Source organism: Schistocerca piceifrons, chromosome 3, assembly GCF_021461385.2.
Source record: "Schistocerca piceifrons isolate TAMUIC-IGC-003096 chromosome 3, iqSchPice1.1, whole genome shotgun sequence".
In the NCBI taxonomy this organism is placed as follows: Eukaryota; Metazoa; Arthropoda; class Insecta; order Orthoptera; family Acrididae; genus Schistocerca; species Schistocerca piceifrons.
Window position 1 is genome coordinate 72,485,880 of NC_060140.1, and position 13,847 is coordinate 72,499,726.

A 13,847-nucleotide genomic window follows, 5' to 3' on the forward strand; every position below is an offset into this window, starting at 1 on the left:
AGAGGAGTGGTACAACCACTTCAAAGACGGTCATTCATCAGTGAAGAATGACGCACGTTAAGGTAGGCCCTCAATAATTGCGAATGACGTTGTTGCTGATCGTGCAAGGATCCTGGTGATGCAGGATAGACAAATCAAGTCAGAAAACTTGCAAATGAGGTTAAAATTACTATTGGATCCACTAATTCCATTTTGATAGAACATTTGGACTTCAGGACAATGTCAGCAAAGTTTATGCAGAAGTTATTATCAACCGAGCAGAAACAATTTGTTTTGGAAGTCACACAGGACATGTTAGATACTGTGAACAGTGATCTCAACTTTCTTGACACAGTTGTCACTGGTGACGAATCCTGTGTTTATGAGTATGACCAGGAAACAAGTTCCAGTCATTGAAATGGAAGCATCCATCATACTTCATACCCATAAAAGCATGGTAGTTCTGCAGCAATGTGAAAGTCATGCTGACCATTTTTTCTAACTCCAATGGTGTTGTCTATTGTAAGTACACCACAGAAGATTCTAATGTCAGTAAGAAGTACTACCAAGAGGTTCTGCATTGCCTTCATGAAGCAGTGAGTTGTGAACAGGCAGACTCGTGGCCAGTGGGGACCTTCACAATAATAATGCACCTGCTCATCGTTCTCAATTAATTCAGAGTTTTTTTTAGCCAGGTACAACATAGTTGTTGTTTATCAGCCTCCCTGTTCTCCTGGCCAAGCACTGAGTGACTCCTGGGTTTCCCCTAAACTGAAAAGGACTCTGAAGGAGACCAGATTTCAGAAGAGGGAAGACATTGTGCAGAATTCAACAGAGCAGCTCCACACCACACAGAAAGAGGGTTTCCAGTGATGTGTGTCGAAACTGAGTAGGACTACTTTGAAGGTGACTTGAGTCAAACAATTGTATGTGAATAAAGATCAATTTTATAAATAACAATATTATGAAAAGGATAGTTGCTGCTCACCATACAGCAGAAATGGTGAATCACAGATAGGCACAACAGAAGACTGTTACAAAATGAGCTTTTGGCCAACAAGGCCTTTGTCAAAAATAGACAACATACACACAAACACACTCAAGCAAATGCAACTCACACACACACATGACCACTCTTTCTGGCACCTAAAGCCAGCAACAGTTATAAATAACAGTTGCATACTTTTTGAACAGCACTTGTACTATCACACAATTATTAAGTTTTACAGAGTGCTACAACTTTTTATATGTTTTTCATGTATGTGGTCTGTGTGATATTTGTCCTTTATAAGTGCTAGGTATTTTGTTTCTGTATGAAATCATTTTGATACCTATGCTTTGACCTATGATGTCTGATGATGTACCTGAATGGGTACCAGTAACTTTGTAAATATTTAGTGTGTGAATGAGTTAGAGTGTTGTCTCATTGAAAAATGTAGTAAAGCCATAAATAAAGGTTTGGCCACAGACGTTGGCCCTGTGTTTTGATGTTTTAGAATTTTTTTTACCAGGTGGTGCGTTTTATTTGCAAATTTCATGGGATTTCAAGATTTGTTTTTTTGACAAATTTTGCATTTTGGAAATATGAAAGGATACTATATTGGTACCCTTACTGATGATCTACCTAGCAGTATGCACAAGCTGATGAGTCTGAGCTCCCAATATTTTCTGTCATTACATGCCTTTTCTGGTGGATACAGCACTGTGTCATGCCAATAATTCTAGTAGTAATTAGTGTGCGAAGTCTGTAGTGTTTTTTAGTCACTGAGTCAAAATGTGTTGAGGGAGTCATGGATATGGGAATGAGAAGTTAAATTAGGCAATATTTAGAAAATGTAGTGAGGAGTACATTTAGCTGATGTATATAAAGGTTAAGGAGAAACACAAATCTGAAAGTGTTTCAGGTCAAGCACAAATGAATTTATGGGACCAGAAGTGAACTTACATGATTCATGTGAATACCCATTGTTAGTGTGGACACTGGCACATGGTCTAAAGTTTAGAATGAGATAACATTAGCAGACTGTGGGACAAATGAACCTTGGTTGTGAATTATATCAGTGTGATGTGAATTTTAATTTCTTGGATGTCCTGATTCGAAGGGAGAATGATGGTTCTCTAGGGCATTCAGTTTATCGGAAACCCACTCATACTGATTTGTACCTGCAAACATCGAGTTGCCATCACCCATCGCAAACCATGAGTTTGCTTAAAACACTTGTTCATAGAGCTCATACTGTTTCAGATCTAGATAGCTTACCTCAAGAACTCGCCTATCTAAAGACAGTATTCAGCGAAAATGGGTATTCCATCCAGCAGATTAACAGGGCACTAACAGTTAAAACTAAAAAGCAGGAAGTGAATAAAGAGGAGAACATGCCGGAACAATCTTTAGCTTTTCTTCTTTCGTTGGCAACACTTCATTTAAAATAGCAAGAATCCTCTGAAAATTTCAGGTAAAAGTGGTTTTCCGCCCACCATCGAAGATTGCGGACCTTGTGGGATCAGTTAAGGACAATCTGTTACTACGAAAGGCCGGAATTTACAAGATACCGTGTCAATGTGGTATGGCTTACATAGGTCAAACAACACGCACCGTGAAAGAACGCTGCACTGAACATCAACGTTACACCCGCCTTTTGCAGCCAAGCAAGTCTGCTATTGCTGAACATTGTATTTCTACTGGACATTCAATGGAGTATGAGAAAACAATGATTTTGTTCTCAGCAACGTCTTTCTGGGACTCCATTATTAAAGAATCCGTAGAAATACGACTGGCGGAAAATCTGTTAAACCGTGACAGCGGCTACCAGCTGGACAGTGCATGGAATCCCATCATCTCCACGATTTGCTCAAATCAAAGACGACAGAGTGCGTCGACGGCCGTGGCAAACAGCAACGTAGAGGGCGACTGAGTTCCGCTATTCCACCAGCGAGGGCGCTGCCGGCGGGCAGTGTGGTTCAACTATCAAGTTTTCGACGCATGCACAGAATAGTTACAGTACGCTATATATTGCGGAACGGAGGACGTTTTTGCCAGTCTGCGACGGCTCACCTGAAGATGACTGGCAGGTGCCCAGTTGAAATATCGTGCGAAGTATTGAACGATGACCGGCTGCAAGCCCGAAATTTGTTTGAATATATCAGTGTGAATGGGAAGGAAATATTTAGACATATTCTGTTGCTCAGAGTTCGATATGATTTTAGTAGCAGTGAGATAAAGGCATGCCACAAATAATTAGGCACATGGTTTATTTTCTCCTGCAGTGCCCCTATTTTATTTTGTATTTATAATTCTGTATTCACCTGACCAAAAGTCCTGATCTTCCTGCCACTGAACTTCAATAACTCCCACTATATCTAACGTCTACTTATCCATTTCCCCTTTTAAATTTTCTAACCTACCCATCCAATTAAGGGCTCTAACATTCCACATTACAATCCACAGAATGCCAGTTTGTTTTTCCTGATGAATATACTCTCCTGAGCAGTTCCCACCCACAGATCGGAAATATTTTACCCAAAAGGATGCCATCATCATTTAACCGTAAAATAGAGCAGTATGCTCTTAGGAAAAATTACAGCTGCAGTTTCCCCTTGCTTTCAGCCGTTCACAGTACCAGCACAGCAAAGCCATTTTGGCTGATGTTACAAGGTCAGATCAGCCAATCATCCGGACTGTTGTCCCTGAAACTACTGAAAAGGCTGCTACCCTCTTCAGGAACCACACTTTTGTCTGGCCTCTAAATAGCTGCCCCTCTGTTATGGTTGCACCTACGGTACAGCTATCTGTATCGCTGAGGCATGCAACCTGCTGCACCAATGGTCATGTAGGACATCCCCCTTAAACGTCTGATTACTAGACTTTAGGAATACGGCAATTAAGCTAGAATTTCCAAGGGTGAGCTTACATTGTGCTCCCCGTGAGGTAGCTATTGGTCTGTACAGGGTATTATTTCATCCTCCAGTGTGGTAAAGATCTTTATGGTGTGTTAGAAATCTGTTGCGTGTGACATCCAGAGAATATTTAAGAAGAATGTACTTTGGAGCAGTATGTCATAGAACTCAACTGACAGATAAATTCACAAGCCTGTTGTACAGATTGAAGCAGCACAGTTCCCTTTTTGTACTGTTCACACAGTCTTCTCTATGAAGTAGTCCCATAGAACAGCCAGATTGCTTGTCAGTGACAGTGGCAGTGTGTAGCTAGCATCCCATCACATACCAAAATTTCCTGCTGAATCTCTCTGGAAGGTTATACATTACATTGAATAAGTTGAAGTAGTAACTTAGAAATGAAACTGTGGTTTCCACTTTCTGAATTGCTATTTAGTTTCAATAGCATGATTTTACTGAAGCCCCTTTGCCACATACTTCATAGTCAAACACCATAGTAGTGGAGCCTTTGTTCATACGAAGTTTCTCTCATGTGAATATTCTTTCTTATGGGTCAGAGTGTGACATGTTAGATACTTTTAGCTGTTTAAATAGGTAAAGAAGATGAAAAGAGATGTGGATTGGTTAAGTTAGGTATAATTGGAAATAGTGAAGTGCAGTGGCAAGAGGAACAGAATTTTGCACTGGTTATTACAGATTTATAAACATAGGATCAGATTGGTGTAATGCAGAAGTGCATTTAGTAATTGATAAGAAAACAGGAATGTGGATATATGGGTAAACTACTTAAAACAGCATAGCAAATGGAAAATAGTGCCCAAGATAAACAAAAAGTAAAGGTCTATCACAGTAGTACAAGTACAAATGTCTAACAGCTTTGCAGATGATGAGGAGATTGAAAGAAATGTATGACAATATAACAAAAATGATAGAGTATGTTAAGGAAGATGAACATTTAACTGTAATGAGGGACTGGAATTTGATGGCAGGAAAAGAAAGAGAAGTGAAGATAGTAACAACTATGGACTGCAGTAAAGGAATGAAATTGGAAGCCATCTCACAGAATTTTGCATGGAGCACAATTTAATTATCTTAGCACTTGTTTTAAGAATTGGGAATGGAGGGGAAGCTTCAGTGTAGAACTAATGTTGCGCATACTCCAAGGGAATATTTCACAATATTCACTCCCTGATCAAAAATATCCAGAGTCCTATTACTGGACTTAACATGAGGTGTATCCATTCTTTGCTTTTATAACAGCTTTAACTCTGATGGGAACACTTTCAGTGAGATGCCTGAATGTCTGTGGAGGAATGACAGCCCATTCTTCCTCAAGAGCTGGAAGCAGAGAAAGTAGTGATATTGAAAGTTGGGGTCTGGAGTGATGTCGACATTCTAACTCATCTCAAAGTTGCTCTGGGCTGGTCAGCCCATTTCAGGAAATTTATTGTCTGCAAACACTGCTTCATAGTTGCTGCTCTACCATAGGGTGCATTGTCATGCTGATACAAATGAACGTTGTCTCTCTGAACTGTTCCTCTACTGTACACAGTATACAATGTTGTAAAAGGTGTTCACATCCTTTTGCATTTAGCCTTTTTTTAAGTGCAATAAGGGGAACACACCCTAACCATGGAAAACATCCTCTTACCATAACACTACCTCCTCTGTACTCCACTGTTGTTACTACACACAATGGCAGGTAATATTCCACAGGTATTCGCCAAACCCAGATCCTTCCATTGGACTGCTACAACATAGAACCTGGTTCATCGCCCAAAATCACGCATTTCCAGTGATATACTGACCAGTGGCATTGCCATTTACACCAACTCAAGCGTCCCTTAGCACTGACTACAGAAATGTGTGGCCTACGAGGAGCTGCTCGACTACTGCACTCAATTCATTTTAACTCCTCATGCACAGTACCTGTACTATCTAGACTAGTGGTAGCACTTTGGAACTCCCAAATGATTCCTTCCACTGATTTTATATGCCTTTTTTACAACCACCCTCCATAATACTCAAGAGCTCCTATCTGTCAGAACATGGGGTCTGCCTGGTCATGGTTTAGTTGTGGTTGTCCCTTCACATTCCCACTTCACAATCACATAGCAACCAACAGTTGACTTGGGCAGCTTCAGGAGGGTGGAAATATTCCTGATAGGTTTGTTACTCAGGTGACACCCAATGACTAACCAATGCTTAAACTCAGAGAGTTTATTATTAATAAAAAGCTTGAAATTGCACCAGTGGCTTTGGGGATGATAAAGTTTTAAATTAAAAATGGACAGATAATTGAGTTCTTCTACATAACCTTGAGTGAATGTCAGTTATTTGAATTTGATGGAAACCTCACCAAACAAACTCATCACTGTGGGAAAAGGCTACAAAGTCGTTTAAGTAGTGTGGTAGGTCAATAATTCTGGATAAACAAACGAATGGAGAACCTGGATGATACTCATGCCTCCTCTGCATTGGTGGACAGCTCTAAGGTGTTCAGCAATGTGAAGTGTGTCACCACTGAGCCAGAATGGGTGGTGGGAGTAGTGGTGAACACGAATACGGGTCATCACAAATTTTGATGGACAGATCATCAGTGCAATGGTTCATGATGTTGAGTGTAAACACTGCACATGGTGATGTCTGAACGTGTAGTGGGAAAGTGTCACATGATGGAGAGTTGTCGTCACACACACTGCATGATGTTTCACTGGTAGTGCTTTTGGAGCATGAGACGGAGTGAGAATCACTTGTTGCCTCTTCATCAAAGGGCTCAGTTGGGCTGGGGGTGTGATCCAGTAGAGGCAGTGCACAGTTTATTGCCAGATGATCGCACTGAGTCACACACACTCAATGTCCATAAGGGCTTGATCCTGTATACTGATAACATTTGGCATCCTGTGAGCTTGCAGTGGTAGAGTCAACATGGCCAAATGTGCCTGATGTACATGAGCCATTCGCATGATGCAGTAGAGATGCTGTCTGGATACCTGGAGATAAACTGAAGTGTCTGAGAAAGTCCATACCAAGCACTGGTCCATTGATATCGGCGACATGAAATGTCCATGTAAATTTCAGGTCTGGCATAAGGTAGATTGGAGGTCAGCTGCCACAACCATGCTGATTTGAGACTTGTTAGCTGTAGATAGCGTGAGTTTGGTTGGAAAGGCATGAGCATGTGCCAAGGGTGTAGGGACAATGCTAGCCTCTGTGCTGGTGTTGACAAGGAATTGAATCTTCGAGCTGTAGTCAGATATGTAGAATCTCTCACTTGAGTTGGAGGAAACACTCAGTGGAAGATGTTTGACAAGGCACTGTGCAGGATTGTTGGGCACAGGGGCACCTACACTGGCCCATTAGTGAAGTTTGGGGATGCACAGATGTATGGCATTTCCTTGCTGCATTGCCAAACATGGTATGAAACCAGCAGAGTGGGCAGACTGGGTGAGGGCTGTTGCAGGTATTATGTTTGCCTCTGTTGAGCTTTGATGGAAGTGTGCCATGTGTTTGGTGTTGGCTTCAGCTGGAATCAGTGTCTGTCAGGGATCCAGTAGAGGCATTGCACACAGGTTATAGCCAGATGACTGCACTGAGTCATGCGTGCTCCTGCCCCATCATTGCTACCCAGGTGAAAGGATTGTATGACCTTGAGTAAATGAAGCAGGTGTGGTACACTGTTCCTGCTATTGATGTCTGGGAAAGGTTAAATCCATCAAAAGTTGCGTAGAGGGGGAGAGTGCTGTTGGCAACATTGTCATCAAAATAACCACAGGTGTTGGGCAGTGGCAGTAGCTGTCTATGGCAGATGATCCAAAACACTTGGTCCACAATGCAAAGTTTGATATCCAAAGGGTCAGACTAGATTGAAAGGAGCCATAACTGTAGTTGATGAGGATGTCTGAGAATCCACAGTGCAATGCCTGGCATGATCACAGGGTCAACTTGGATCTGCAACTGACACCAGAGTTGTGACAGAGTTTGGGGTCCCAGATGTTCATCACAAGTCATATGATGAATGGCCTTTTCAGGAGCATGTGACAGGTGTTCAATAACACTAGTTTCAGCAGTGATGTATGTACAATGGGTGGGAGAGCAAAGCACTAAATCACTGATTAGGCACTGTAGCTATGCAGATGAAGTATGTGTCATTATTGATGATGCTATGGATGTTGAGCAAGTTGTCTACCAGTGCAATCCACATCTTTGGTTTGCCTTTCTGCAACAGCAGTTTCAGGGACTAGCCAATCAAAACATGCTGTTAAGCAAAAGATGAGCTGACGAATCACGAGGTATGGACAGTGATGGGGAGGATTGTACAATGGCAGAACTACAATCTCGATTGAATACGACATGCAGAGTCTGCTGTCAGATCAGTGCATTGCCTGAGGTCCCGGTGGATAGGGCAAGGCAGCAGCTACACGAGGTGCATGATGCAGTCGACATGTGGTCGGCCAGTGTGGAAGAGATGAATGTGGTTGTCCAAAAGAGTGGCAGTAGGTGTGCATGCAGAGTGAGTCTCTGGTACAGGGTCTCTGTGGGGGAGGGGAAAGGGGGACAATGAAAACCTTGGACACAATATGGTGTGGATGGCACATGCATGAGGTTGACCCGTGTGAATATGCCAGCTGTAAGTGACAGAGAAAATGGTGGAATATGCACAAAGAGTGGATCTGGTGGTCATATGACACACTGTGGTATAGTGTGTAGGTAGCAATCTGATATATGCTGACCACGAAACACTGGTGGTGATGCGTGTTGCACATTTACACAATGCATGATAATGTCAGGTTTCATAGGCACATAATAATGATACTGGGCACACTAGGGTCAGCATGACATGGAGTGAATGAAGCAGATGGTGTACAATGTCTCTGCCATTGAGGTCTGGGATAAGTTAAACCCATCACGTGTTGTGTAGATGAATGTCTCTCTTGCATCAGTGTTAGCTCCTGGGCTTGACAGTCGAAGTCTAAAGCTGGTATGGATAGCATGGAATGCAGATCACTGGACTTCAGGCAATCCATTGATTACAGCAAACGATGCCACAGAACATACAATCGTCAGTATAATGCATGGAAATGTGGGGTCACTAATGTGGTTAATTCAGCCACTGTCATCAATAGTTGGATAAGAGAACTACCAAAATGGCTAAATGCAAAAATATTTTATATTAGTTGAATATTACAGACACAAAAACACATGTACAGAGTGGCATGAAGTAACACAGACTGAAATCAGGGAACATATCACATAGTACATGTTGGTGACAAAGGTAATGTTTGGCAGACAATAATCACCACATGTGTAATACTTTTTTATTTCATACTGTCCAGCTCTGTTTACCTTCACCCTCATTCCAAGGTGAAATATCTACCTACTTCTTGAAACTGATCTTTTTCTGTTAAAAATTTCCCATTTTTCAGGACAAAGAATCTAGATGATATGAAACCTTATCCATTTTTACATGTTTCACTTTATTGTCAGGGTTAAGTGATCTGCTACCAAAGAGCAAAATTATTTAAAAAATGATTATAATTTTATTTTGGGATATTCCTAGTCATGTAGACGAATTACTGTACTATGCTTGTGCAGGTGCAAGTGCATGAAGGAATTTATGATTAAACACATAAGTATAAAAGCCAAAATCTACTACACATGATATCCAAAAATTGGCATTTACCTGGTGGCGCAAGAGCTCGGAAAAATCTTGTAACACAAACTGTTTTGCCACTAATATCTGTAACCAAAGTCTTAACTTTTCGATGTGGAAATTCAGCCAACATTTGCTCTTCCCATTTTTCTAAGTGTTCCTGAACATGTGGCAGCTCAGTACTTTCTAGCTTCTCCTGCACAGTCAAAATGATATGTTGCATATGTACACATCTTAGTAGTAAATATAGGCTGACAGGTGTACACTGAGATTACATTATATACCCTACATAATTACTGAAAATTAAGCAGTATATGAATTGCACCTTGTGAAATTGCAACAGTCTAATACTGTTCACCTCAAAATACACATCTTACAGGGTAGTAGCTTATATGGATCTAAAAAAATTGAGTACAATCATGGAATACTGCTATAGCCTGAGTGTCATATGGCATGACTTACTGGCTAGTCAATGATTGGCAATACACAGCTCTTAGTTTGAGTTTCAATGTTCTGCCAATGTTTGATATTTAAGAAAAAGGATTTCGGAAACATTCTAAGAGTACTGAAAAATACAAGAAACTTATTGTTGACAACATCTATGGATATTTTATAAATGCTAAATTGTGTGTTAACAGAACAACTCTCTTCAAGAGTCAGTTAAGGTTGGTCTCTTTTTCGTTTGCATGCCTAATAAATCTCCTTTTTCCATTAGCATACACTTTCATTGATTATTGTGATTGGCCCAACACATTATTTTGTTTTGTAATGCACTACTGCCACATGGAAAATACAGCATGCTCAAATACATCCAACTGAATCATCATAACATATAATTATAATTAGTCATTAATGTATTCAAATCATCATATAAAATTTCCAGGCAGATTAAAACTGGGACTAAAATCAGGAGTTTACCCTTCATGAGGAATGCTCTTATCAACTAAGTAATTCAGGCACGACTCTTGCAGATCAACCCTGACAGCTTCCCTTCTGCAGTCCTTCTTTCCTACTTTCAAAACTTCTCCTGCATATCTTGCAGGATTAACATGCCTGGGAGAAACGATATTTCATAACAGTGCACACTCTGCTGCACAGCGAAATTTCATTCTGTAAATCATTACATACTTGAACAGCAGAAATTATATAAATCAGAGCTGCATTTAAGTGCCACACATAGAGGTGATTGCTAAGCATGCATCACAAAACCTGTGCACCCATTTGAACTCTCCAATGCTTTATTTCAATAGTCAATGTACTAAATTACTTGTTCGCTTTATCCTTGATTAATGTATGTCACTCTAGGCTATGGTTTCTGCTGATTTGTTTAATATATTGATGCTGAGATCTTCTGAATTGTTACTTTCCTCTTCAAACTTTATATTTTGACCTCTCTGCTGGGATCTTTTCCAGTGTGCACTTACAAAAGTTATTTTTTTATTTTATTTTATTTTTTTAATATAAAAAAGAAGTAAAGCTGCTGTGTGAAAATCTCCAGAATGCCAATATTGTTCGGTAAATACTGAAAGAGAGGCAGGTATTATCAAAACATTGTTGTCGTCATGCCAACAAAGTTGTTTAAATTCATTGTGCACTGTGGCTGGGTACTTGCTTTCTTGATGCTGGGTAGCCACAAAGCTGAAAGTTTATGGCCATCATCTCTATTGAAATTGCACTCATATGTGGAGATTTCAAGTGCTGTCTGTATTTTCCTTCTATAAATATTATGTGTTTTGGGCAGCTCCAATATGTTATTAAAATCTATATCCTAGTTACATTCTTCTGCATCCGCATGTTTTACACTTTCTTTTAAATGAGTGTACCATTTGTCTAATATGTCCTACATTAGTTTTCTTATCTTGACACTTGATAATATTTCAGCTAGCTTTTGGGATAGGTATTGGGTGACTGACCTTTGTAATTTATATGTCAGAAAGTGATGCCGTAATGCCCAAATAAGATTTGCTTACTTTATTTTGCTTCATTTTGTACAATGTATGATCCTTTTACTCCCATTTTATATAACATTTTAAATACAAAATATTTGAATCAAATTGGAACCATTACTTTTTTTGGCCGTTGTGCAGTTAAGTCTGACACTGATTGATCCAGCATAAATTACCATTAATAATTAATACTGAAAAATTAGAAGAAGAAAGCCATCTTATCTGTAAGAGGAAATGGTATATTGTTACAGAGTTAAGCAAGGCAATGGTGTCAGTTTAGAAGAACAGATGTTAAAACTGATGTAGTTCACAGTAAACAGGTAAAAACTATTAGCACACTACTGCCCCCCCCCCCCCCCCCCCAAACCCTGCTCTCCTTTTCCCTCCACACCTCAGCCTCCATACCCTCACCACCCAGACTGCTTCTCCCATCATGCGTAGTTGCTCACAGTGTAGCCTCGGCAGCCATAGACAGTGGTCATGTGTTTGTAAGCTGCACTTACGTTTGTGTGTGTGTGTGTGTGTGTGTGTGTGTGTGTGTGTGTGTGTGTGTGTGTGTGTTTTGTCTATTTCAGAGGAAGGCCATCTGGCTGAAAGCTGATGTGTTCAGTAGTCTTTTTGTTGTGCCTGTCTGCACCTCAAAATCTCTGCTATATGGTCGGTAGCAATCTACCTGTTATAACTTTTAATCACTAATAAATTGCGTGGATACACAAAAGTAGAAACACTAGCGGGTTACATGCTACTAACTCGGTATCTGTCATTCGACTGCCATGCCGTGACATGCGGCCGGCGCCGTTCATAGCCAGGTGGCGCTCCGGCGCTCGGCCGAGCTGCGGAGCGCCTCTATCGCCGTGTTCGCGTACTGACATAGCGGCACTTTTAAATCTCGTGGCACTGTCACAACACTTTTCCCCCCCTTTAAAAAAAAAAAACACTCACTTCCTTGGAGACACGGACAGTGTGGAGACATCCATGGCCTCTTGGGAGGCACCGAGAAGATCCCGCGGAGGAACATGAGAGTATGGTCGAAAGTGTCCAGGACGGAAGCATGCGCGTGGAACGTGCCTCCTGGACGAGATGATGGGTGAAAACTCCGGAGCAGCATCCATAGATGTCGAGGACCTGGGGGTGTGCTCCAGCGAGATGGGTCCCGGAGAAGGCTGCGTCGCATCTGGGGCCGGTTCCGGCGTACTCGGAAGCAGTAGCGACATCGGCTGCAGCAACACGCACGGAAGATCAGCAGTAGCGACAGGACTGGCTTCTCGGGCTGGTGGAGGCGAAAGAAGGGGCAGTGGCACCGGCGTGGCCACCACATGGGGGCGCATCTGGTCGTAATGGCGAACAACCATGCCGTCGTCCGTACGTATTTCACAAAGCCGGCGGCCGCGAAGAGCCTGGACCACCCCTGGAATCCATTTAGGGCGAGATCCATACCCTCGTGCCCACACGTCGTCGCCCACCGAGTATTTTCCCGCACTAGGGGACACAGTACAAGGCCTGACAGGGTGAAGCAGGTGCAGTAGAGTGCGCGGTTGGCGGCCATGCAAGAGTTCAGCCGGGCTGCGATCACCCAGAGGCGTGAAGCGATAAGAACTCAGAAATTGCAACAGAGCGTCATCCGTGGAAAAATCACTAAGGATTTTTTTCATCTGGCTTTTGAAAGTGCGGACAAGGCGCTCGACCTCCCCATTCGATTGCGGATGGAAGGGCGGCGCTGTAACATGATGAATCCCTTGTCCAGTACAAAAATCACGGAAACCCTGTGAAGAGAACTGAGGGCCATTGTCCGTGACAATCGTGGATGGAAGACCTTCTAGCGCAAAGATTTTGGACAAAGCCAGCGTCGTCGCCGCAGTGGTGGGCGACGGACATCGAACAACAAACGGAAACTTCGAGAAGGCGTCAATCAACAGTAGCCAATAAGTGCCGAGGAAGGGGCCGGCAAACTCAGCGTGCACTCGTTCCCACAGCTGCGCCGGATCAGGCCACAGAGAGGGCATTGTACGGGGTGCAGCCAGTTGTTGAGCACACTGACCACACGCAGCGACCATGTGGGCGATGTCCGAATCAATACCGGGCCAATAAACGTGCCTGCGGGCCAGGGACTTAGTCCGAGAAATCCCCCAATGGCCTTCATGCAATAGTTTGAGAACAGCTTTGTGAAGAGAGACTGGCACCACCACCCATGGAGATGCGCCATCCGTGGCCAGAAGAACAACACCCTCATGAACAGACAGACGAACGCGCAAGGCATGGTAGTTGCGAAGGGGATCCGATGCCCGGGCCTTGGTCCTGTCCGGCCAACCCCGTTGAACAAAACCGATTACCTGACGCAGGACCGGGTCCCGCGCAGTAGCCGACGCGACCTG

At 42.4% G+C, this 13,847-nt stretch overlaps 1 protein-coding gene across 1 annotated transcript in view; it reads right to left on the reverse strand.

Annotated features, from left to right (window-relative positions):
• Positions 1-13,847, reverse strand: part of LOC124788398 (coiled-coil and C2 domain-containing protein 2A) — a 348,192-nt gene that overhangs the window by 54,883 nt on the left and 279,462 nt on the right. Inside the window, exon 16 of the mRNA XM_047255664.1 lies at positions 9,560-9,725. Coding sequence (XP_047111620.1) covers positions 9,560-9,725 — 166 coding nt within the window. The remainder of the gene's footprint in view (positions 1-9,559; positions 9,726-13,847) is intronic.